This window comes from Lottia gigantea (assembly GCF_000327385.1).
Source record: "Lottia gigantea unplaced genomic scaffold LOTGIsca_99, whole genome shotgun sequence".
Lineage (NCBI taxonomy): Eukaryota > Metazoa > Mollusca > Gastropoda > Lottiidae > Lottia > Lottia gigantea.
The window spans coordinates 81,513-107,985 of NW_008711185.1; the positions used below are offsets into that span (position 1 = coordinate 81,513).

Sequence of the window (26,473 nt, forward strand, 5' to 3'; positions counted from 1 at the left end):
AAAAGAAAACCGAGTTTAATCAGTCCATATTATAAGCCCTACAGACTCCCAAAAACAGTTTTTTTTAACAATGTGTCCCGGTCCGGTTTTTCAAAAGTTTTCATGTTTGATAGGCTATTTTTAATAGACAGCTAGTAAAGATATTCGATAACACTATAAATACTCTTTCCTTTCAAATTACACTCTAAGTTATAAGTCCTGTACCTGTGCTTTCGTAACTTTGTCATTAGTACCTATACTCCCTAAGATTTAAAATTGGTTGAAAACTAAATTCCAGATCAGGTTTAGCATGACATAAGACGTCAGCATATTCATTAGTTTATGATTATTTCATTATAAATGAATACTTATTTCATCGATAAATCGAATCCAAGGACCATAGTTATATTACATAATAGGTTTATAACATAAACAAAATGGAATTTATTCTGGTATACACGTGTCGTTATCTGATGAAATGAAGAACAAGGGGTAAACATGCGTTAATTTTCGGATAGATTCAAAATAGAAAAGGAGACGCATTTGTTTGTAAACATATATATACAATTTTCATTCTTTAACCAAACAAAATCCTAATGCTAGATTCTCATTCGATTACCAATATTGTGAACGGACCGACCGACATGGGTACCGATTTTAAATACAAAATGCAAAATATCGTATGCATGGAACAACAGCAAAACTCATTATTTTGAAGCAATATGTGTTACTTTTGATTAACATTCTTTCGAAATAAATTTCGTATGTTTTCTAATTTTTCAATAAAAAAAAAGGCGAGGAAAAAGGCGAGAAAGCGAGGAAAAGGGCGAGGAAAAAGGAAAGCGAGAGTAAAAAAAGGCTAGGAAAAGGGCGAGGAAAAAGGCGAGAAAGCGTGAGTAAAAAAGGCGAGAAGTCAAGAAAAAGAGGAAAAAGACGAAAATTTCCCTCGCTTTCTCGCCTTTTTCCTCACTTTCTCGCCTTATTCCTCGCCTGTTTTTACCCTCGCTTTCTCGCCGTTTTTCTTAGCTTTGTCGTCTCGTGGGCGAGAAGTCGAGGGTAATATGGTCGCAGCCGGCTTCCATACTCGTCTAATCGTACCTATATAAATATTAATAAATATTACCTACTCCTATTTCTATATGTCTTATAAACAGTAATTAATAAATATTGTTTCGTCAGGGGTTTTGCAAATTATTTCCCTTGATCTTTGCCCATATTGATATGATGTTGTTTTAACAGAAGTTGAAAGACAATCCGTTGATTTGTATCAAATGAACTGACTTGCTGCAGTATTCACTGAAATTTCAATTAGTGGGTAAGCCTACGGATCATCTGGGAAAGATCAATGCCAAGAGGTTTGGACAAGTAGCAGATGGTAGAAAGAGATCCTTAAGTGTGAACCTAAGTTGTTATCCTTTTAAAAATAGTTCTTACGTCTTTTTAAAACATAATTCTAGAATGACAAAGAAACTGTAGGTAAAACGGAAAAACGGGATAATGAGTCAATTTGAACTTCCGTAATGAATTTCTCTGTTAGTAATCTTACTAATTAATTAATTAAGATCTTCATTAAATCGACATTGATGAAATAGATTGACGGCGATCTCAATTAAAACATCAACATATCAATAATTAGAGACATATATTTCATTATATAAGATACATATTTTATAGCCGACAAAGTCTAATCGTTTCCTATGATCTCATCGACATCTGACGGTTTCAGCTAAAAAAATATGTCAAAACTGTGAAAAATGACGCTGTTAATCATTAAGAGGGGACATGTCGATTGAAATATTAAAGAGATTAACGTTCTTGAATTTTAATAATACTTATTTTTTTGTCTTAAAAATATTTCAACGCCTAGAAAATGAAATTAAAAGTTATGAATTTTTGTTATAAGACATCATTGCATTAAAAGGCTAAATATATTTTTTATTTGCACTGTTTATGTTATATAAATTTATTACGTTATTTAAGTTATATTTTGACTAATATAATGTTATAAGTTATAACTTAATTATTATAATATTTGTCTCATGTTGTCGATATGTGTTTCGAGCAATGCCTGATATATATTATGGCTGTCGTTTTGAGTACAGAATCACCATCAACATCGAGTACTTGCTAGTTTGTACCTTATATAATTTTTATTAATGGGCGGACTATTTACATTTTTTCGGTCCAAAATGTCCTTAATCTTTTCTTTTTCTTTTTTTTTTAATTTTTTTTTTTTTTTTTAATCACAAAAATGCAATTACATTATTTGACCCACCTCAAAATGGGCTTAAATCCAGACATTTCTCATAACAAATTGCTTTTTGCAGGATAGGTACTACTATACTGAAAGTTCTCCAAAAATGTTCTATGATCGGTCCCGCATAGAAAATCTAAACACTACATTTAAATGTTTAAATATAAATTATGTTATTCAGCATAAGGAACTCGATAAAATACTTCGTGATAAATTTGGAAACATACAAGTAGATAAAACCCCACTTATCCCCTTCAAAGTGTCCACCATTACCAATTTTACTTCATTGTATTAATGTAAATTCGATAGCCATATATAGTTATCGATTAGAGCACCATTTAAAAACATTTTTAGTACAAAACCGTTTCATCAAACACATATTTCTTATGCATAAATTAAGCACACGCACCCTCACCGTAATTTGAAGCGAATATCTTAGCTTACCCTTGCTAACTCTATATGCCAAACTGTGATTATTACTAATTGTAACGGACCACTGTTTGTTTAAGTATAAAACATTTCCAATCATATCGATCATTGTTTACTAGTTCATGTACTTAAAAATAATTGCAAACCTTGATAATTCATAGAAACTATTGGAAACTAAAATAAAGTTTTGGAAGATAACAAATAATATAAGATTACTGCCAGGCTACCAGCAATTTTGTATGTCCAGAATTATCCGCTTTTGAAAGTTAAAAAGACGACTCGTCTTTTCTTGAGACTGTCGTATGTAGAAAAGATATTGAGATATAGAGAGTGAAATTCCTGATTTGAGATATTTTCAAAGGAAATATTGCGATTTTCGTACGCTTCTAGTCGTTCTGAAAACAATTTACATATATTCAACACACAAAACAACACCCAAATATGGTGAATCTGCCCCGTTATAATTTCTACACAAGTGACAAAAAATCTTTTGTTTTTGAAACGATGATTTAAAATTAATCTTACATTGAAATATAAAAATTAATCTGTTATTAAAATATAAGGCTATATTATAGTAAAATGTATGTAATATAAGCCATCAATCTTACTACGTAGCTATAATAAATGACATACACCTGGATTATTTTGAAACGCCCCCTAATTTTACCTGTGTAATATTTTCTATATTTAGTCATCAACGGTGTATTCAAATCATATAACAGATAATGTGAGAGCTGCTCACTACTTATAAAATGGCCAAAGTTTTTTGGATGATCGCCCTAACTTTAGTGGGACAGAGTTTTGGACAGTTTATAAAGGATGTCAGTGATGCTAATAATATATTCGACGCTTTGACCAAGACGTTAACTTGTGGAAAGGTAAGTGCTTCAGGTGGAAATTGATTGACCCATATTTCAAATCCAAAATGGTTGACATTCTATCACCTAAACAATAACTGATCGGTAATTTTAATGAATGATTTTGCAATTTGTTTATTTTTTTTCTATTTTTAATATATAATATAAAGCCTAAATGAAATGTATTTCTATCGAGAGCTTAGAAAATGATGCCTATCAGACTTAATTTAGGCATTAACCTACTGAAGTTTTGAAGTGAATTTCTTCAAAATGATACATTTCTAGATTTAAAGTAAAAACTGGACCGGTTTCAACTTTTAGATTTACATATATGCCATGCATACACAATAATACCAACACCTTGAAAAATATTTTACACACTTAAGGAAAGGAAAAAATTAAAAATACAGATGAATTTATTTCTAGGATTAAATTTTTTTTAACTATATCAGTATGATTTGAAAATATATCAAATATATCAGTATGATTTGAAAATATATCAAATATATCAGTATGATTTGAAAATATATCAGTATCATTTTACAATATATCAGTATGATTTGAATATTTTCAGTACCATTTGAAAATATTCAGTATCATTTTAAAATATATCAGTATCATTTTAAAATATATCAGTACCATTTTGAAATATATCAGTATGATTTGAAAATATATCAGTATCATTTTACAATATATCAGTATGATTTGAAAATATATCAGTACCATTTGAAAATATTCAGTATCATTTTAAAATATATCAGTATCATTTTGAAATATATCAGTATCATTTTAAAATATTCAGTATCATTTGAAAATATATCAGTATGATTTTAAAATATATCAATATCAATATGAACGATGGCAAATTTAGATCTTGTTTGAATTTGAAATAATGGTTTATTTTTGTGTTATTAAATATAATATGGATATATTGATTTAATTATGAATATTGTCGATAAGTTATGTGCTCAAAAGAAACTTTGTAGAAGACTTTACTACTTCACTACTGTATCTACAGTATTTAAAGGGATGGTAGAGTGGTTTTCTTAATTTTTTGAGCTTATTGGGGACACTGATAGCAACAATTTGCACCATTACATTTTCAATCAGTCGTAAGGGTTCCTGGAATTCTACTAAAACCAATTGCAAAATATGCTTTATCATAAAAGGCCTTTTGCTATTAGTGACGTCATCAAACACTTAGTTTTAGTACAATTGCAGGCACCACAAAATTGGAATGGTGCAAATTGATGCTATCAGTGTCCCCAAGAGAAAATGTAATATTTGATAGTGTAATTTGATAATTGATAATGGAGATTTTGAAATCATTGTGACAATAATTGATTAATGAGAACGTTTTGGACTATTCTCATTAGTGATCTTTTAAAGGGACAGTTTCACCATTTTTTTTTAGCAATTATACCTTAGTCACAGAAACTGGAATTTTTTATCTAAGCTGATAAGTAATAGTGTTCACAGCTCACTGTCGAAATTTGAGCCTTCAAGTCCATGTGTGTACAAAATTATCCATGTTTAAAAGTAAAAAAGATGACCTGCCATTTTAAGATCTTATGTGATATATATAGAAAAGACATACAATAATAAAATCAATTGTATAGCGATATAGACATATATAAAAAATAAAGTATTTACATATATTCACGGTCCAAATCAACCTCCGAAAATTGCTTACCTGTCCCTTTAATATGATTTAAAGAACTAAGAAATATCATTATCAAATGCTGTGTGACATTACCGTTGATGTAATATATGTACTATAAATTAGTCATAGCTGAAATAAGACTCTTGAAACTAATATTTATTTATAATGTATTCAATCCATTTGCTATTAAAGAATAAGATATATTTTAGTCTGAGATAAGAACTATTGGTCATATTTTAAGAAATATGAAAAGTTAAAGAGCTATAAGCAGTTAATGATATGTGCATATGATTAACTCAGTTTGAAAATTTTTAAAATCATAATTTAACACCTTCATTTCATTGATCATTTCCAAAAGTTGCATTTGAAATGTCAAGTATTAGAAAAAGTAGGCAATTTTCTACTTTTTTGCTCTTGGAAATCTTTTTTTGAATCTCATTTTGACATTATGAGTTATTGATGAGGTTTTCAAGTTTTTAAGAATAAAAATGTTAATGATATAACATTAGGTATCCATTCAAAGAAATTACATGGTAGCTATTTGTTATATTTGCGTGTACTGTAAACATGGAGTGTCTACTATGAATAGCAGTTATTTGAATTATCATGGCTTTTATTTCAGTTCAAAACATTAATCCAAGGTGCTGGACTACCAACAGAGAACATGTACAAATCTCAAATCCGACTAACATTGTTTGTACCAAATAATACAGCATTCCAAGAAATACCATTAGATAAACAAAATGAAATCTTCAATATGGTCCCAGCAGACAAAGAAGATTATGTCAGATTTTATACAGGTATGTTCTTGACATATTACTAGAGTATGAATCACTCATTTACTTGACTTTTTACACAGGTCTGACATTTAACAGAGGTATGAATTATTCATTTACTTGACATTTTGCACAGGTATTAATTAATCATTTACTTGACATTTTACACAGGTATGAATCACTCATTTACTTGACATTTTACACAGGTATGAATCACTCATTTACTTGACATTTTACACAGGTATGAATCACTCATTTACTAGACATTTTACACAGGTATGAATCACCAATTTACTTGACATTTTACACAGGTATGAATCACCAATTTACCTGACATTTTACACAGGTATGAATCACTCATTTACTTGACATTTTACACAGGTATGAATCACCAATTTACTTGACATTTTACACAGGTATGAATCACCAATTTACCTGACATTTTACACAGGTATGAAACACTCATTTACTTGACATTTTACACAGGCCTGACATTTTTCAAAGGTGTTAATCATTCATTTACATGACATTTTACACAGGTATGAATCACTCATTTACTTGACATTTTACACAGGTATGAATAACTCATTTTTTTGACATTTTAACAGGTATGTGCTGCCCATTTACCTGGCATTTTTATGTCTTTATGTTTTTGACGTGGAATCTTACATTGACATTTGCTCCTCCTATCTGGCATTTTTACACTATGCTCCTCATGTACCCAGCATTTGACACTGACATGTGCTTCTTATTTACCTGACATTTTACATCCTTTTTTATGTCCTTCTAACTTTTAAGTTCTCCCTCAAGGTTTCTTTGTCTTGTTTAAATCTGATTTTATTGGAAAATGTAGTATTCTTTCCCTTACTCTGTAGACTGTATTGGAGACTTAACTGCCATGCATGGCTATATTAATTTTAAATTATTTATGAAGAAGAAGTGCTAAATGTATATTGGTGAATAATATTTGTATATTTGTATATTTGTATATTTTTTAGTTAATGAAGAATTACAAACAATGAATATAAATGATAATATCAAAAAGAAAAGTATATCATCAGACAATAACAGATTATTTTTTAACAAAAGACAACGGCGAATTAATGTAAGTCAACTAAACAGACGTAAATTTCCATATAAATTTCCATATATTGACTTCAGTGATGGACAAACGAAAGAAATGATAATGAATTAACCAGGAAGGCCTATTAAATTATGTAATTGATTGATAATCAAAACATGCCTCCTAATTGAAGTGGCTAGATTAGAAATAAAAGCTTATAAATAAAGAACATCAAATGATTTTTTAGAGGTCATATGTAAAATGATAGATCAAACAAGCTTATTTGGGGGAAACTATCATCATTACTAGAAACTATCTTGAAATTAATAGCAAAGTGTGAACATAGTGATGCATGCAACAAAAATTACAGGCAATTTATCCCTTTAATGATGGGTTCCCTTATTTTAATTTAATTGAAAATGAAAATGCTAATATTTATATGAATAGAAAGTAGAGGTGTTGTAATGACTTGGAAAAATACCAGTTTGTCTCACATGTCCATAATTTATTCATAATTAGCAAATTAGAAGAGAATAACCAGCAGAATTCGAATGAGTGAACGATCAAGAAAAGTCAAAAAGTTTTATTTATCCAGACTATACATACATGGTTAAAACGCTTAATTATATACAATAATTTAGGATATTATTGACACTATCTCTAATACTTGTAGGATATTGGAGGTAATGTTGGTGTAACAGAATTCTATGTCAATGGAGCATTGTTAATAAGACCTAATGTTCGAGCTGGTAATGGTATCGTTCATGTCATTGACAGAGTACTTGAAAAAAGTTACAGATCAAATGCTTACGCTTTTTTAAGAAGACCTGATGAAGAAGACCGTTACAAACAGTAAGCATTTCTTTATTATAAAGTCTATAATGAATTGGTAAAGGTGCGGGCACAGGAATGGTCTTGGTCGGAGATTTTTGTCGCCGACTAGAGTCTTGTCAAGAGTTTCATGGACTGAGGAGACAAAATGAATATTTCAAGAGAATATTTAGATAACTGTGTTGACTATTGACTATATTTTGAAGCAAAACACATTTTTTTTAGACAAGAATTTTTCTGTCAAGTAGGTTTCAACTTAAAACAAAGTAATACTATTGTCCTGTTGGTTAACATTTCGGAGAATTACCTTCTTCAGAAACACTTATGATCACATTTATGCTGTCTTTCCTTTACTTATATAAAGTTTAGAATAATGCAGATGTTATTGGTTGTAAGTAAAACTGTGCTAGGCTACTAGGCCTATGATTCTACATAAAAACCTCTTTATTTACAGAACGGAATTTTTCAAGCAATTTATAAATTATTTAAATGGAGAATACTTATATAATGGTGTAGATTTTCTACAAGACTTAGAATTCTTAACCTTATTTGTACCTTCTGATGAGGCTATTAATAAAATACCTATACAGAAATTAAATGAATTACAGTCTGAACAACCAAGACTACAAAAGGTAGGAGCTTTCTTTCAGTATGCTTTTCTTTTCACAGGTTCAAAAAGTTAAAGGGATATGTGTGCCATATTGGGGGGTTGATTTGAATGTTGAATATATATAAATAGACTTCAGAAGTACTAGAAATGTTGGAAAATTGTATAATTTCTTTAAAATGACTTAAAACTAGGAATTTTACTCTCTATTTCTATATATGTCTTTTCTATAGTATCTTAAATTGATGAGTCATCATTTTAACTTTCAAACGCGGATAATTCTGGACACACATGGATTTGATGGTTCAAATTTCGACAGTGAGCTGTGAAGACTATTTGGCCTTGCTAAAAAAAATCCTGTTTCTGAGACTAACGTATGATTGGTAAAAAAAATGAGGCATCTGTCCAATAAAATCTAATTCCAAGAGCAACTGAATATTTCCAACGCTGAGTATCAGGAAAAAAAGCATCATGCAACCAAGTATAACAGACGTCATGTCTGGTTAATCTTTTGTGAAATCATATGAGCTGATAAAACCACCTCTAGTTTTTAAAAGTTTAAGAATATTGAAATATTAGGTCATCTAAAAAAAGTGTTAAATTTCAGCTAACTGTATCACTTTGCTGAATTAAAATCCCACATACAGTTCTTGGGCAATTAAACAAAAGTTGACTGTGTTAATACGGTCTCCAGTATTAGAACATTTTAAGAATTGTTACATTCAGTTGGTTATGATGGTTTTGATCATTAAATAATGGAATTGCAAGAACCACAGACATATGACTGAAAATTGGAATGGTGCAAGTTGATGCTATCAGTGTCCTCAATACCGGTAAAAAGTTAAGAAACCTCTTTATGATCCCGTTAATTTGTTGTATTGTAGGTGGTTCAACAACATATCATTAAAAGTCAAGCTATATATACATCATTTGTTTACCATAATGAAGGCTTCAATGCTGTAAATGGAAGAAATATTTTCAGAAAAACCATAGGAGATAAAGGTGGGTACAAAATTTAGTCTTAACAGATTTGTGATGATTAAACCTTCTTAACAGACCTGCTTAGCAGGTTTAGATTGAGAGAACAATAAACCTTATTCAAGCCTTATTTTTGGAGATACACATGAATCGAGGCTCATAGCACAAATTGCCATTGATAAGATGGCGATGTCATATGAATGAATAGCCTTTGTGACGTCACTAAACACCCAATTAACAGCAAGAATACGGGGCTTAAAACTGCCTTTTCTCAGTAATGTGTAAATGTAAACTCTATCTGAAAGTATGATTAAATAGCTTACAAATTTCGATTTTAATAATGTAAAATATGATTAGTTTTGAGTTAGTGGGATTGGAGAAGGAAGCTTTAAAGATGTCAAAGTGGTGATTTTACTGCAGTGACACAAGGTTACTTTTGTTTGCTCATGAGCCTCGTTCAGGATTGAATATGGCTGATGATTCAATATGGCTGACGATTCAATATGGCTGGCTGACTATTCAATATGGCTGACGATCCAATATGGCTGACACATGAATAAGGTCTATAACCATTACCAAATTATTTGTTGCATCTGCTTCAATTTCGGCAAAAACTTGAAGGGTGATGTTCACTTTCTAGTGTGCAGTCATCGTCTGACTCTGTTATTGTACCATTTTATTTTCAGTGTATATAAGTGGAGGCAGAGTTACAGCTGAAGTTACTCGTGGTAATATTACAGTAGAAAATGGTGCTGTACATTATATTGATACTGTGTTAGGATTTGTGTATAATACAGCTAGGGACCAATTACAAGAAGATTCCATCACAAGGTTAGTTAATAAATTATCTCATTTATAGCAGCACAGGGATGCCCATTCCTTTCAAAACATATACAAGCAGTCCACTTTCTTTCCAGGTAGAATAAGTAGTAATTAAGACTATACAAGCAAGATTTATACAGTATCAATGACTACTTAAACTACCTAAAAAGTGAAATGATCACTTCCAGATGTGGACAAATATTATGTTATAAATATCACACTTGATAACCTGGAAAATTTCATGACAACACAACGATTTACATGATATTTAGGCAAGTTTCTCGTTATATCAACAGCATGCGGATGTACATTTTTGGCCCTGATCTTGTATTCTCCAAATGATCTTAGCTTTAAGATGGCTTAACCCTTTCAGCCCTAGCGGCCGGTTTACCGGTCACACACTAACGCAATATATACCCAAGCAGCCTGTATACCAGTCACACACTAACGCAATATATACCCTAGCAGCCTGTATACCATTCACACACTAATGCAATATATACCCAAGCAGCCGGAATACCAGGCACACACTATGGCAATATATACCCAAGCAGCCTGTATACCAGTCACACACTAACGTAATATATACCCAAGCAGCCTGTATACTGGTCACACACTAACATAATATATAACTAAGATATTTTTTAATGCAGTCAATTTAAAGATTTAACAAACCGTGGAAGAAAAGAACTTCAAGATTATTTAGTTCGGCCTTCAGGGGTAACTGTGTTTTGTCCTACCAATGAAGCTTTCAATGCCATAGCAAACTTACAGAATGCTGACTTATATAATAATGCTACATTGATTGATGAGGTAAGTCGATAAATGAGATTGAGTTTTTCCTCCTAAATTTTCTGCACCTGGTTAGGTTATTGAAGATTGGCAATGGCTTGCATTGTGTAATGAGGAAAATTTTGATAGGACAATGTCATGGTTTATAATGTACTCCATAACCATGGGAATATCATCATTCACAGCCCTAGGCATCAGATTTTCTGTCCCTTATAGACAACAGACCACTTTTTCCTGGTCAGTCACTCCATCCTGCATCATCAACAGGGTAAAATAGGATTAAAATTGATAGTAGAAAATCAGAAATGCCTACAGTTTTGAATTCAGGGGCCCTAGATAATGTAAGTTTTTTAATAGAGCCTAGTGTCTAGGTTTCAAGTATCAATACCAGTAAACCATACAATGTTAAATACATCATGAATTCAGGGTCGTAACTACATCAAGAAAAATAAGGTAAATGGCATCTGTTTCTGGGTAAAGATTGCCTATGAGCTCCCTTGGCAATTCTGTGGCCCTTAATTACCCTCTCACCGTCTTATTAAGTCATCACACGCCACTGTCCCCTGTGGTATTGAATCAAGTCAATATCAATTATTGAATATTACAATTTAGGTCTTAAGAAGATCATTTCTGGAGCCAGGTGAAATTTTTGATTTGACCAAAGTAAATGGAAACTATGACTCGAGATTTGAAGTGGCTTCACAGTTTCGTGGAAAGAAAATCAAGATATACAGTCAAGGAAATGGTAAGTTCTAGTAGTTTATCTTGAATTGTTTTTCCATAATAATTATTTCTATCACTGAGGATTATTCATAACTCATAAATATGATTATGATATATTATTTTCACTAAAAATAGTGCTCAATACATCAATTGTAGAGTGATATAGAAATACCATTGTTAAAATAGTGCTCAATTCATCAATTGTAGAGCAATATAGAAATACCATTGTTGAAATAGTGCTCAATACATCAATTGTAGAGTGATATAGAAATACCATTGTTAAAATAGTACTCAATACATCAATTGTAGAGCAATATAGAAATACCATTGTTAAAATAGTGCTCAATACATCAATTGTAGAGCAATATAGAAATACCATTGTTAAAATAGTGCTCAATACATCAATTGTAGAGTGATGTAGAAATACCATTGTTAAAATAGTACTCAATACATCAATTGTAGAGTGATATAGAAATGCCATTGTTAAAATAGTGTTCAATACATCAATTGTAGAGTGATATAGAAATACCATTGTTAAAATAGAGCTCAATACATCAATTGTAGAGTGATATAGAAATACCATTGTTAAAATAGAGCTCAATACATCAATTGTAGAGTGATATAGAAATACCATTGTTAAAATAGTGCTCAATACATCAATTGTCGAGTGATATAGAAATACCATTGTTAAAATAGTGCTCAATACATCAATTGTAGAGTGATATAGAAATACCATTGTTAAAATAGTGCTCAATACATCAATTGTCGAGTGATATAGAAATACCACTGTTAAAATAGTGCTCAATACATCGATATAGAAATATTAAAACAGAACTTTAAAATCATGCTGTTGTTACACAGAGTTTCACACTATGCGATCTTATTTCAACTGACCTATTTACAGCCTGCGAATAAATATATATAGTGAAACCTTCATAAGAAGATAAGGACTCAAGAGATACACACAGCATTTTAAGTAATAATTGTTTGATGGAACTATGAGACTACTTCATCTTAAGCCAGTGATTCCACTTTTCTGATTGCGAGTTGGACTTCATGTGATGCAGGGCTTCGTCTTTTATACCATTGTCAACATATCAAGTTTTTACTGTTATTTGTATATTATACTTGTAAATTGTAGATACCTGGGTAGAAGGGGGCTATGTTAAAGCTAGAGTTATTAGACCTGATATTGGAGTAACTAATGGTATTGTTCACTATATCGATGGTGTATTTGGGGTACCATCTCGTGATTTACCTGCAGTTATATATTGTGAAGATTGGTTAATGTAAGTATAAAATTGTTAAATATTTAATTAGTAATTTCCTAGAATTACAATTAATTATGCCTTTAGAATAGCCTACAGCATATAGAGCATAGACATATTTTCCATTGAAACAACAATGCAGGCCTGCAGCTACCCAGGGTCTTAGGCCTAAAGGGGGGCTCTACTATAGTGACTCAACAAGTCATTCAAGTCAATATTTCCTAAGTGTCGGCCTGGTCCCCCTGAACCACCTCTAGCTATGAACCTGACTAGATGATTTACCAAAATATACTTGACACTAGCTTTTTTGTAATACTGTAGATGCAAATTTCTATGGTTTATATCAGGGATCAAATATCGGACCTGAAATTGGTTTCAGATGGTCAAAATGCATTTAAATCATTTGGGACAAAAGCACGTACACAATCTGATGATTGCAGAGAAATCATATGCTAGCCACAAATTTGTTAGTAATTTTTTCCTTCTTTTCTAACACAAGTAATATATTTCTTTATTTTTGTGTTTCAGAAAACCATACTATATCTTAACCACAGTTAATTTAGACAAGTATTTAAAAGATGTTAGAATTAAAACAGCTCAGAGAGCTTGTCCAGTTTCATTAGCACGAAGTCAGTTTGGTGCTGTCACGAATAACAATAATAACAATAACAACAATAACAATAATAACAACAATGACTATAATTATAACAATGAACAAAGTGATGATTATGACCGTTCGAGATCTGGAGGTTGTGGTGAAAGTAATATATACTGTGAATTCACTATGTTTATACCAAATGGTACAGCTATTGATAATTTCCAGAAAACAGAGTTAGGGTTACGTATTATGGGAGACAAAAACAGATTACGCTATGTAAGTATATATTTTATTTTAAACTCAAAAGTTCATCTACATGCTCTACTGGAGGCCATTGGATCGTTGATTTCTGCATGTTCAGGATTCATAGAATATACCGGACATTCATTAAAAAAAGTTGGGTTACTACTTTTACCTTCTGTGATCTGAGGAAATTTTTCTTTAAATTGCATTCAATTTTTTTAAAGAAAACATTTTGATAAATAGTGTATTTGAATTGAATTTCTTCAGATCTAGGATCAGAAAAGTGTCATTAAGATGTAAAAAATCAAAAATAGTGAACATCTAGATGTGCATTTGAATCAGTCTTTCTGTCAGGACTTTCAAATCGCTGCATTTACAAACTTCCATAATACAAGATAAGTGGGTATCACAGTCAAGGTATAAAGCAAAGTTTGTAATAGATTGACATTGTGAAGATGTATTAACAATGGAGAGAATGAATTAGCAGGCAGAGGCCCCTTTTTACCAAAATCTGAAAGGATCATATCTATTTTGCATAAGTTTTGTGTCTTGATTTGCATTCGTTAAATATTATCATGTAATTTCAGGTATTAGGCAGACATATATTACGAAGTAAAAAATTATATTTAGATACGTTAAGTCTTGGTAGTCATGAGGTCGTGGCTGATACTGGTGAAACATTGAGAATCAATAAAATCAATGAAAAATGTAAGTTTATATCCTCTTATTATCTGCTAAATGATTGACATTAGAAATCCTGTGTATTTGAGCTAACTCTAAAGTAATACTCAAAAGTTTGTTATGTATAAATTCAATGAAATCAAACTAGAGGGAGTCTATCTAAAATAAAATTACAAATTTCTCTTCATTGTAATCTAACACAATTTTCACCACAGTCCTATTCTAATGACATGGTTTATAATCAATGAAATTGTGTCATATAGAATCATTAATAAGAATCGAGGGATAGAAAAAGCCAAAGGGGCTGTCTATTCCTCTACTTTGAACTGCTATCCCACAATTCAATATGTCATGAAGAATGGTCGATAGTACTGTCATAAGAACACAACTGTGATGGAAAACATGTTAGATAACAATGAAGACAGAAAATATCAAAAATAATAAGAAAAGAAATTGAAAGAAAAACCTCAATTAAAAATAAAAAATTGTTCATAAAGTCTTGTATAGTCCTGTTTCTCAAAGAAAAAAATTGTCTTGAAGCTTTTGACAAATTTACCAAAGGTGAATTACTTCCCTTAGGTAAGCAACCAGGCTTCTAAATTCTAAATAGTTGATTATTTGTTTTAGATACAGAGATATTATACCGAGGTCAGCGTACTAGAGTACTACACGGTGATATTGGTGCTACTAATGGAGTTATACATATCGTAGATCGAGTTTTACATTTTTATGATGACTTAACACGTGAGATTAATGCAGCAGAACAAAATATTTCTATGTTCACAACAATAATATGTCTCTTAGTTTTATCTCTGTTTTATTCTGTGTGAGGTCAAAGTGCTACATTTATTTTTTTTAAGTTAATTTTGATGGATTGAAATCATTCCAGGACACTCCGGGTTATTTTTATAGGTCGGAAAAATATTTCGCTTTAATTTGTGAAAAATTATATGCGCGTAAATCTAGAGAAAGATGCCCCTTAAAGATGCAGTCACACAAGCGGTCTGGGTCAGAGACTTTTGTCGCCGATTTAAGTCTTGTCTTGAGTTTCTACGACTGGCAAGAGCACATAAGGAGACAAAAATCTCCAGTCGGCTGTTTCCAATAATCAAGGGTGGAGCATGCAATTAAAAGGAAAAGGAATCTGATTGGATGATGATGGTCTGACTTGCAGACGATACAACTATCAAAGACAATTATCAAACTTGTTATTATAAATCCTGTCAGCGACACGCAAGATTTTTTTCAAGATAAAAATCTCCAATAAAGACATCTTTTGTGCCCGCACCTTAAAGAAGTTGAAAGTTTTAACTAAAAAAAAAATAGCTGTTAATTTTTTAATGCCAAAAATATTTTAAAAATTCACATATGTTTCATTAGGTATATTTGAAAACGGTATTTAGTAAATTAACAATGTTTTTCCCTTGCCTTTTAAATGTGTTATGTTTTTTATGATTTTATACTAATTTTATTTTTTACTATCATTAATTTGTACATATGTATCAGTTTATACCATATATCATATATTTCATGTATCATTTGTAAATATCACGTATCATGAACTCATCTCTATCATCATTTCAGTTTTGAACTTGTACATTGTAAATTGTAAGTTGAATTTTTTGGATTTTAAGTATAGGTACTGCAGCTTTTCAAGGTCATAACTACATCAAGTAATAGAGGCAATTGCCTCATGAATTTGACAAAATTTTGTTTATGAAAATTAAACATATATATATGATATCAGCTGAATATATTGATTATTTGATGTCTACTGTGAAAGTGGTCTCTGTTTACGGCTTTGATATGACATTTCAAAGTACGAGTACAAATTTGACCATAATAGTTAATACTGGTTGACTTGCTAGTGTGCTAGGTAGGCCCTAACATTGATATTCTATTTGAATTGTATATATTATATATCTAAAAAATCAGTTTATAAATAAATAACGTAACATTTAATTATTTTGTATACTACCAACAACTGTAAGCCTACAGTTTAAGTAAAAATTTTGTTCTGTTATTTAAAGGGATTGTAAAAAAGGTTTTCTAAATTTTCTAAAAAATGTGCATCTGGAACATCAATTTTTACCATTCTAATTTTCAATTGGTTCCTGCAATTCCACTAAATCTAAGTGGTTGATGATGTCACCCCTGAAGGGTCCCATGGAAGGAATTGTAGGTACCACAGAAGTCTGACTGAAAATTGGAATGGTGCAAATTGATGCTATTAGTGTCCCCGATACACATAATAAATTTAGAAAACCTTTTTACCATCCCTTCAATATGAATTCTACCTTTTTATTATGAAACTGTGTGGTTGAATTTTTATAGTTCTCAGTAAGGAATGTAATCTCTTAATATATATATATGATGCTCCACAAAATATTTTCTTGTAAAGTAACTCTTGTTAATGGGAATTTTGATGCTTGTGTTTGCTTCTTCAATGCTAGGTCAATGGTCTACCGATTGATCGTACCATAGATCTATCAATATACGTTTCCTACTGTCTAAATGTAAATAGTCCTACAATAATTGTTATGTATACCATATAAGTATATTAGTATGTATAATAAGAAAACACTGTAAATGACTTTTGATACTAATAAACAATGATAAAAGATCAAGTGAGGCTACTCTATGACAACTAGACATCCCATCAAAGAATCCATCTTATAAGCCTAATGTTCAATTGTGCCAGTGCTTCCAAGAGTCGGCCTGGTGTCGGCTTTTAACCCTTCATACCTAGGCTGTTTCCATTGTAGGAGGCTTGAACAATTCAATCCAGATTCTCAAAGGGTGAAACATTTGAATTACCTGTTATCTTTTTGTCCAGATATGGAAAAGAGTTACTGAGAGGCTTCCTCAATCAATGTGTTATCAAATTAAAAATGTTGGCAAATTTGCCAAATGTTTTGCATCCATTGATAAAGTTGATGGTGTAGACCCGGGGCATGAGTGACAGTTGAGCCTCCCCCCCCCCCTAAAAATTTTAATTATCTTAGCTTGAGTGCGATTGTCACGTCATTTAAATATCAACGTCGCCCACTTCTTTAAAGATGTAGTGTCATTATTCCAAGAACAATCCGTACTGATTTCTATACTTCCGCTGGTTAAAGCTTTGTTTACATCTGACAGGAAAAGTAGTAAAAAAACTGTTATAGGGTTATATTCTGATTGTCTTGTCATTTTCTCAAGGAAAATGTCTTCAATGGGATCTGACTATGATGCCGAGTCAGTTCCCGAGGTGGCGAATAACTGTCCAATTGAAGAAGACGACGAATTTACAAAACCGACAGAATTTACGGATCTGACTTTAGTTGTGGAAGGGAAGCAACTGCACACTGCTAGATATTTACTAATTACAGCTTCCCCAGTGTTTAAAGTTATGCTGACAACGACACATTTTAAGGAAAAAAATGCTGACAAAATTGATTTGCCTTGTGAAACATTTAGAGATGTCCAATTATTACTGAAATATATTAGTCCTGATGCTGGAGTTTTGACAGGTAGGTTCTGCTGAAATGAGAACTTATTAGAATATGAATCTTTAGGCATTTTAACCACTTTATGGGGCCATTTGGACAAAGGGCCAAGTTCTGAAAAAAATGAGTGGTTTGAAAAAAAAAACCCATAAGTTCAATATATTGTTTATGGTGTGAGAAGCCTAATGCACAAAATGTAAAAATTGTTTGTGTGGTTTTCATTGCTATTCAATCCACCAAAAAAAAAGTAAACAATATTTTTAAATCAAAATAGATGTGCGCAAATATTTTTCTCAACTGTGATATAAACTTGTATTACCGGTACGGGTAAAGCAATTATGACAATCAGTATTTCTCTTTTTCAGCTGATGCTTCTGAGAGATTATTACCTATAGCTGATAAATATCAAATAGAAGGGTTAAAGAGCCGGTGTATTAATTGTTTATGTTTAGATTTAAAGGAAAACCCTGATGGTAGATTGATATCGTTGCTATCTTTAACTGAACAGCTGGGTTTGGATGTGTTAAAGGAACAATGTATTGAACTGTTATTAGATACTCATATTGATGAGCTAACTGATTATATCCATTATGATGCTCCTCAAAAATCTACCGTATCATGGCACAGTGTTTGGAGAATCTTAAGACGCCATCTTGAAAAACTTTCCACTTTGACAAGCATGGTTAATTCCATGAAGGCTTTGGCATCGAAACATGCCTACCATTGCCGATGTGCTACATCTAACAAAAGATATTGCTGTAAACCAAAATGTTCTGCTACCACCCACCAACATGATTTTGTTCCATGTAATTGGAATGAAGAATGTCTCAATAACTTTGCTCGTGATCTGTTAACAAAGGGTGAAATCAAGAATATACTGAAGAAATGAGAAAATAGATATGGTCATGGACGAAGATTAAAATGGTTTGACTTAGATTGATCTAATTGCAACAACAGTAGCCTACATAAGTAGTGTAGCCTAACCTATTATTTGTCTACCATTTTTAATTTAGTGACATCTCTCATAGTAGAATTAAAAAAACTTCTTCTTATTTATTTGAACATTTGTTATTTTTATCACACAGGTCATCATCCTTAAGCTCTGGAGACATATTTAAAAAATTGATATGAATTTAAACTCGGTTATATTGAGTATAAGCTCAACAGTTAAGATATACTTATATCAGCACTTTATCTGGCATTGTTTTTTAAAGAGGTTTTCTACTCTTTATTGTATAAGAGACATTGATGGCAGCAATTTGCTTCATTCCAATTTTCAATCAGATGTTCGTGACAATTCTACTTAAAGTAAACATTTGATGACGTCACTATTGCAAAAGCTTCTATTGATTAGATAAGAACCTTTTGGTAAATGCAGTGAAAAAATAGTGAAACACAGAAACATGTACATTAAAATAGCATCATTATTTTTGCTTCATTTTGTTCTGTTCATTTGTGGAATGAAACTGAGCTAACCTATAATTCTTTCTTATGATGATTGCATATACACAAGAAGTGATATTAACAGTTAAAAAGTATTGAAGATCACCCTAAAATGTTTTATTTGTATTTAATTGATATGATATTTATTTTATTTGTATGGAAACACTTGGAAATAAGTTTGACTGTTGTTTTGAAAGTGATATACAGTTGTGTAAAATTAAGGTTTAAAGTTTCAAAAAATGTAAATAAGGAAGTAAAAGTGTAATTTGTAAAAGTAACAAATATTATTGTATTTGTATTTGTTATTTGTATATGTAAAACTTGTTATGATTGGGGTTTATAACAAGTATTATAATCAGATTATCATCAAATTTATAACCTTGTTTTTTTGTTCCTTTTCAATCCCTTGGTTCAAATTTTCTATTATATTAGTTCTGCAACTCATTAAGAAGTATTTGCCTATGATTTAGCTTTTGAGACTTCTTTAATAAAACTTGAAATTATGTCAAAAATTAGTTTAAAGACTATGAAAGCTTAATATCAAGGCTTTGTTGACCAAAGTCTCAAATATTCTGATGGTCATAATTTGGATAATAGATTGAGAGAAAAGTATTGTCGGTACTGAGACTGGCAAAATCTGAAAGCAGTTCGTTTCAGTCGCAACATTTCTCGGATCATCTGAAATGGTTCTTCCAAGCGTATTTTCGGAAATTTAATTGATGTGGTGACACATCTTTTGGAGCAACAACGGATGCAAACCATTTTTCTTGGTATGTACCCCCACTGCCATAGCCACTGTTTGATATCAAACGAATGGGTAAGAATATGATAGAAATTATTAATAGGCATTTTATTAAATTAGCTGTCTGGATATAAAGCGTTTTTCTAAATTTTGTATGTGTATTGAGGACACTTATAGTATCATTCCAATTTTCAATCAGACGTCTGTGGTTCCTGCAATTCCACTAAAACCAAATGTTATAAAAAGTCACTAATCGCAATATTTGCAATATCAACTAAGGACTTCTCGATTGGTGATAAAACGCTTAGTTTTAGTTGAATTGCAGGAACCACAGTCGTCTTAATGATAATTGGAATGGTGCAAATTGGTAAATCAGTGTTCCCGATACACATTAAAATTTTAGAAAACTTCTTTACAATCTCTTAAAGAACCTTAATCCGACCATGATATCAATGTTTGTATAGCGGAAGAGCGAAATATCCGATGTATATGAACAATACAGTATTTCAACATGTACTTTTGTAAATTTTGATTTAAAAGTTGTAATTGAAAAAGAACAGTTCTGTATGATAAATGTAATAAAATTTATTGAAATCTTGCGTTGTGTTCATCCTACTTTCCTACTACAGTGAATTTAAAGGGACGAATGCGCCAATTTTGGGGTGTTGATTTGAGTGATGAAAATTTCAATAGTTCTCTTTTCATTTTATTGCAAGTGTCTAAAGAAAAGACGAGTCGTCATGTTAACTTTCAAACGCGGGTAATTCTAGACACACATAGATTTGATTGAAGGCTCAAGTTTCGACGTGAGCTGTGGACGCTATTACTGATTGGCTTAGCTTAAAAAAAATCCCGATTCTGAGACTTCAGGTTGATTATTTAAAAAAAATGGCACACATGTCCCTTTAAGATTGAATTCATTTCAATCATTAACAATGGAATTCAAATAACATGTCATATAGATTGTCATGAGTCAATAAAAAAAACAAAGGCTTGTTAATTCAACAATTGAAAATATTTAATTTGGGAAGGTAACATTATTAAAATTTAGGAGTTGATATTACAATGCATATAATTGGCAAAATGCTTATCTGAACAGAGGTCGAACAGTACCAATTCACGTTACCCTTTTCTCTAATAATTGCCACAATAGTTTGTGATTTACAATTCTAACTCAATTTACAGCTATTTCAACTTCTTTAAATATGGTTATTTTACTGTTAGCTTGACAGACGTAAATTTGATAGAGGTCATCAATAAATACCCCTTGTGGCTGATCAATACCATCTTCAGCTGTCAAAAATGTCGTGATTTCTTCACCATCCTCTTGCAGTATTATGATACGGTTGTTTTTCTTGTCGGGGATGAACAGTTCTTCGTCCTCGCTGCAGAAGAATCCATGCATACCTTCCAAATCGGCAGTTTGTTTAGGACCAGTTTTGAAAAGAAGTTTCCCAGCTTGTGTGAAGTTGGTGATGTACGGAACATCTTTGTCAGCCATCATTAATGTACCAGATGGCGTGACTGTTAGATATTTAGGTTCAGAGAAGAGAAGATGCTCCTCTGGATCTGGGACAATGGAATGTAGAATCTGACCTTCAAGATCTATGATGTCAATAGAGACTTCAGCTTCTAGAGTAGTACTTACAGCCAAGCGGTCGTCGGCCAGAGCTGTAATGCAATTATAATGCTTACTGGTACGGATCCTATCTACCATGGTTAACGTTGGACTCACTTTTACGACTACGATCTTCTTCAAACGCTTCATGGTAGCAACGACAGTATTGTTTCCAAGTTTTGCCACGTGACAAGGCTTAGAATCTACAGACATTTTAGATTGTCTATCAATGTTCATACTGGTATAGAATGATTTTAAAGCATAGTTATTATGATCTGCCACTACGATTGTCAATACCCCATTTACAAACAATACTACAATACTTGTGGTCGAGGATTTCAAACTGTCTCCAGGTATATCTGTAGTTATAGTTTTATGCTTCTGAAGGACCCTTACCCTCTCTTGTTTTGGCGCTTTCAACTTCTCACTTCTTGAGGACGATGCTCCTTGGTGGGAAGAAAGTACCTCCGAACCAGACCCTCGTCGCTTTGACCGTTTCGATTTTTTAAATTTCACTTTTTGCTTAGAAGTTTTTCTTTCTTTAGCCTTGATTTTGATGCTCTTCAACTGATCCACTTGTTCTTCTGCACCTTTTTCAAGTCTCGGTTTTTCTTTATCTACAGAGCCAACTATTGTTTCACCGAGCTGAGAGGAATCCAGAACATCCAGTAACGAAGTGTTTGGTTCGAAATCTACCTTGATTGGTACAATTTCAGCGGGTTCGATTACTTTTTGCAGCGATGCATCGTAAAGTCTCTTAGTCTTGCCCAGTTTACTAAGTAATTCCGCTTCGGAAGGAGAATTCAGAACATTTTCAATGCTCTGTTCACATCCTTCCAGTTCCACGATATGGTCCTGTAATTTAGCTTTTGTTGTTTGAAGCCGACTTTCTTCGGTATTAAAAGAATGGGATATGTTGGATAGCATGTTATCTCTGTTTTCGGCAATTGTTTGTGTCAGTTGATCAGAAAATCCTTTGATGGAGGCTTCTGTTCGTTCTCGACTGACCTGCAGTTCTCTGATCATTGTGTTACTGTCAGATAACATGCTTTGGCATTCCGTGGACCGCTTGCGAACTCTTTGGATCTTGTTTGACAATTCTCCTTTGGCAACATTGCTTGCACCACTAATGGTAGCCACCTTTTCACATTTCCTGTGATTCACAAATGCACAAGATGGACAGATGAGCGTGTCGCAGGCAGCACAATAAAATTCCACCTTGCTATCCCGGTGTTGTGGACAGGTTTGGGATTCATTGCTCTTTCTATCTCTTGGTGAAATGTAAGCTATGGGTACTTGGGCGTGAGATCTAGTTGACGGGAAATTTCGGTGTGACGCCGAACATTCTGGACAATATGCATCATTACACTGCTGACACCACAGTGTGGCCATCTTCTGTAGTCCTGCTTCTCGACATGCTGCACATTTTAGATCTGAAAAGAGAAGACAACACTTTGGTTGTTTGGAAAGACACAGAGACCAGGCCCCGGGGTATACCTGAATGTATCTAATTGAATCTATTCATTAAGTATTTGATGACGTCACTAATTGCAAAATAATGCTTTATCACTTAAGGCCTTGACGTCATCAAACAAATAGTGTTCGTGGAATTACAGGAACCATAGACGTCTGATTGAATATAGGAATGTTGCAAATTCAAAGAAAAGAGATGATGAGGTTTACGTTTTATTTAGAAGGCCTGGAAGGTAATGGTAATCTTCTGTGAAATTCGTATAAAGATAAAGGTGTCTTACCATCATTTTGTCCTGAAAGTAGATCAGGTTTTCTATCAGAAAGATTGACAGTTGGTAGATATTCAGCCCATTGTTCTTTAGGTCGTGATCCAGCCATTATAGGCTTCTGTACAAACTCTTGACATACTGGACAACCAAATCCTTTGAATTTATCTGCTTCTGGGCAGTTGATGACGTATTGTTTGATGCATGATCGGCAGAACTGGTGTTGACATGGTATCTTTACTGGATCTGATGGTTTATTATAACAGATATTACACACTGGCTGGTTCTCCAGAACTAAAGCCGGTGTAGACATCCTGAAACAGTTAAGAATTGACATCTAAGGTCATAGCTGGATACAGAGAAAAAGTCAAAATCTCTCTTCTACTTTCACTTTTAATTTAACGAGGCACATTTTCGCACATATACAAAGCTTCTAAAAGGACATGACAATGGAAGTAAATAAATGTTTCTTTAAAAATAAACTTCGATCTTCGATTAGAAAATCAGAAAATATCCGCCCATTTGCTATATATATATTACAATGATTTGACTTCTTTGAACGCAGAAACGAATTTCCCTTAAATTATGATAGTGCTGAACCTTTTCTGCAAATCCAATTAATTTGATTTCTAATACTCTTTCTTACTCTGTAAATGTACTTGCTGTTGGTAGGTCTCTAGTAATTATATTCAGAATTTCTCGGGAAGGGACGTGTGCTCCATTTTAGTGGGTTGATTTTTGTCTTAAAAATATGTAAATAGTCTTCAGAAGCTAGATATGTACGAAAACAGCGTAAGTCCTTTAAAAATACTTCAAACTATAGAAATTTTACTCAATATTGCTATATTATGTCTTTTCAATAGGCTATACATTGTATCACAAAGTATTTTAAAATGACGAGGCGTTATTTTAAGATTCAAACGCAGATAATTATGGACACACATGGATTTGAAGGCTCAAATTTCGAGCTGTGCTTGGCTAAAAAAAATCCAGTTTCTGAGACTAAGCTACAATTGGTCGAAAAATGGCGCATCAGTCCCTTTAATTAAATTATAGGCTATCAATATTATAAAACTCCCAACTTTCTTTTCAGATTCAAAGTTAGGTACTTAATTTGTCATCTTAATGTGTAATTCAATTATCTGCCTTTCTCTCTTAGTCTCTTTCTCTCGAAATGGATTGACACTAAAAGTTAAAACGACTTAATAAGGTTTATCTAAACCTTTTAAATAGTTTGTGCATTGTATAAATTAATGGAGAGACACTTCTATATAAAACTTTCGGGACACATTTCTATAGAGTTTCTAAAATTTTCATTATTTTAAGCGTTTAACTTTCCCATCCTACTAAAAAAACAAAGTCGGGAAAAACTAAAGACAACCATAAGCTTTCTTTCTCTTTAAATTTAATTATAAAAGTCTTAATCTGTTGAATGGTATCAAACTTACCTTCTCTTTTGATACGAACTGAATTCTTCACAGTGAATAGAGATTTTATTCCAATATCTTCATATTAAACTAAGTTTAGAATAATATTCCAATAATATGAACACTTTCGTTGAAAATAGTTGAAAATAGTAAAAAATATGTTATTGCTCACTTTCCGAGAAAAACAAGACGATTTAGTGCAAAAATCAAGGCTAATTGCCTTTACGAAAAGTATTTTCCTTATGACTGAACGACTATAGATAGGTAGGGATTTATAATAGAAAATAATATGTATTTATAACACAATATACGTGTAAAGGAGGTTTTTGTATTACTAAAGTTCTTATTATTATTTTATCAATGACGAGTGTCATTGCTTCTGAGATATTTATACAAACGACTATCAATAACTATTGAATCCTATGGCAATGGTGACATATTGGTCTATACAGTGAATATATAAATTAGTCTTTTTATTATATCTTTGTATATTGTTATACATACCTACGTTTACGTCACGTTCTTCAAATGTTGTAGACTCTTTCTTTTGGTACGTTTTCGGATTCGCAAAATCCTGATATACTTTCTTTAAAAGTGCTCTGTACTGGATATCAAAAGCTCACTGAAAAAAAACATTGAATCATGAATGATATAAAATTCTTTGGGTCTTTTAATCTATTTACAAAAGGGTTAGCAAAATGCGAATTTAGGGTGGGTTTTAAAGGAGGAATTCCCAGTAGTTTTGGATGCCCATACTACATGTAGAAAAGGTTTTCTGCAAAGTGGCTTCATTCTCGCATTAAACACGTCGAACTAAATATAATAAATGGCTGAACTAGGTGAATGGACCCGTGGACTAAAGTGGGTTGGACTCCTCCCGGGAAATTGTGCTTTCCTGCATTTGCTTCTGGGGGATTGGGGGCCCCCTTACAGGTGGGGGCGGTGGACTTGGTTCAACCAGTCCCTATGGTAATTGAGACACTAAGAAGAGAGACACAAACTTAATGTAAGAGACATAAAGAACATTCCTACTTGAAAAGAAGATTGAAGTTTCAGAAAGGGTTAGAATATTTATATTCGACCATTATTGTCAGTCGTCAATGCCCATTTTTAAATTTAAAGTGTTTTAGAGATTTATAGTAAAATTAATTGGTCTGAATTGGTCTGAAAAGGTGGCAACTTCTGATAATACCAATTTGTTTGCCTGCAGAATGAAATTATAACTTTAGTCAAATCTAATTGAGAAAAAGCAGAAGAGCCGATTCAAAACTAAATTAAATGGTCATTTACCTTTAAGTCCAGACTTCTAGAAATGACACCTCACAATTACTAAGTCATTAAACAGTGATCAATCTTTATTAGCATTAAGATCTGTATCTAAACATGCCTTTATAATATTGTAACCATTGGTTGGCTTTAATAAATACCAGGTTTAAAACCTATATAGAAATAAAT

The 26,473-nt window shown here is 32.2% G+C and overlaps 3 protein-coding genes across 3 annotated transcripts; 2 read left to right on the forward strand and 1 right to left on the reverse strand.

The window, feature by feature from the left end:
- Positions 1–3,414: 3,414 nt before the first annotated feature.
- Positions 3,415–15,793, forward strand: LOTGIDRAFT_237218 (hypothetical protein; the record flags this gene model as incomplete). Its single annotated transcript, XM_009069105.1, has 13 exons — positions 3,415–3,540; positions 5,805–5,982; positions 6,957–7,063; positions 7,695–7,873; positions 8,307–8,484; positions 9,344–9,461; positions 10,124–10,268; positions 10,913–11,072; positions 11,664–11,796; positions 12,916–13,063; positions 13,571–13,916; positions 14,471–14,591; positions 15,192–15,793. The coding sequence occupies 13 exons, from the start codon at positions 3,415–3,417 to the stop codon at positions 15,392–15,394; spliced, it is 2,142 nt and encodes a 713-aa protein (XP_009067353.1). The 3' UTR covers positions 15,395–15,793.
- Positions 15,794–17,766: 1,973 nt separating this feature from the next.
- On the forward strand, positions 17,767–18,938 carry LOTGIDRAFT_170454 (hypothetical protein; the record flags this gene model as incomplete). Its single annotated transcript, XM_009069106.1, has 2 exons — positions 17,767–18,073; positions 18,415–18,938. The coding sequence occupies 2 exons, from the start codon at positions 17,767–17,769 to the stop codon at positions 18,936–18,938; spliced, it is 831 nt and encodes a 276-aa protein (XP_009067354.1).
- Positions 18,939–21,408: 2,470 nt separating this feature from the next.
- LOTGIDRAFT_170455 (hypothetical protein) lies at positions 21,409–23,904 on the reverse strand (the record flags this gene model as incomplete). Its single annotated transcript, XM_009069107.1, has 2 exons — positions 21,409–23,285; positions 23,607–23,904. 2 exons carry the CDS (start codon positions 23,902–23,904, stop codon positions 21,409–21,411), a joined length of 2,175 nt encoding a protein of 724 aa, XP_009067355.1.
- Positions 23,905–26,473: the final 2,569 nt, after the last annotated feature.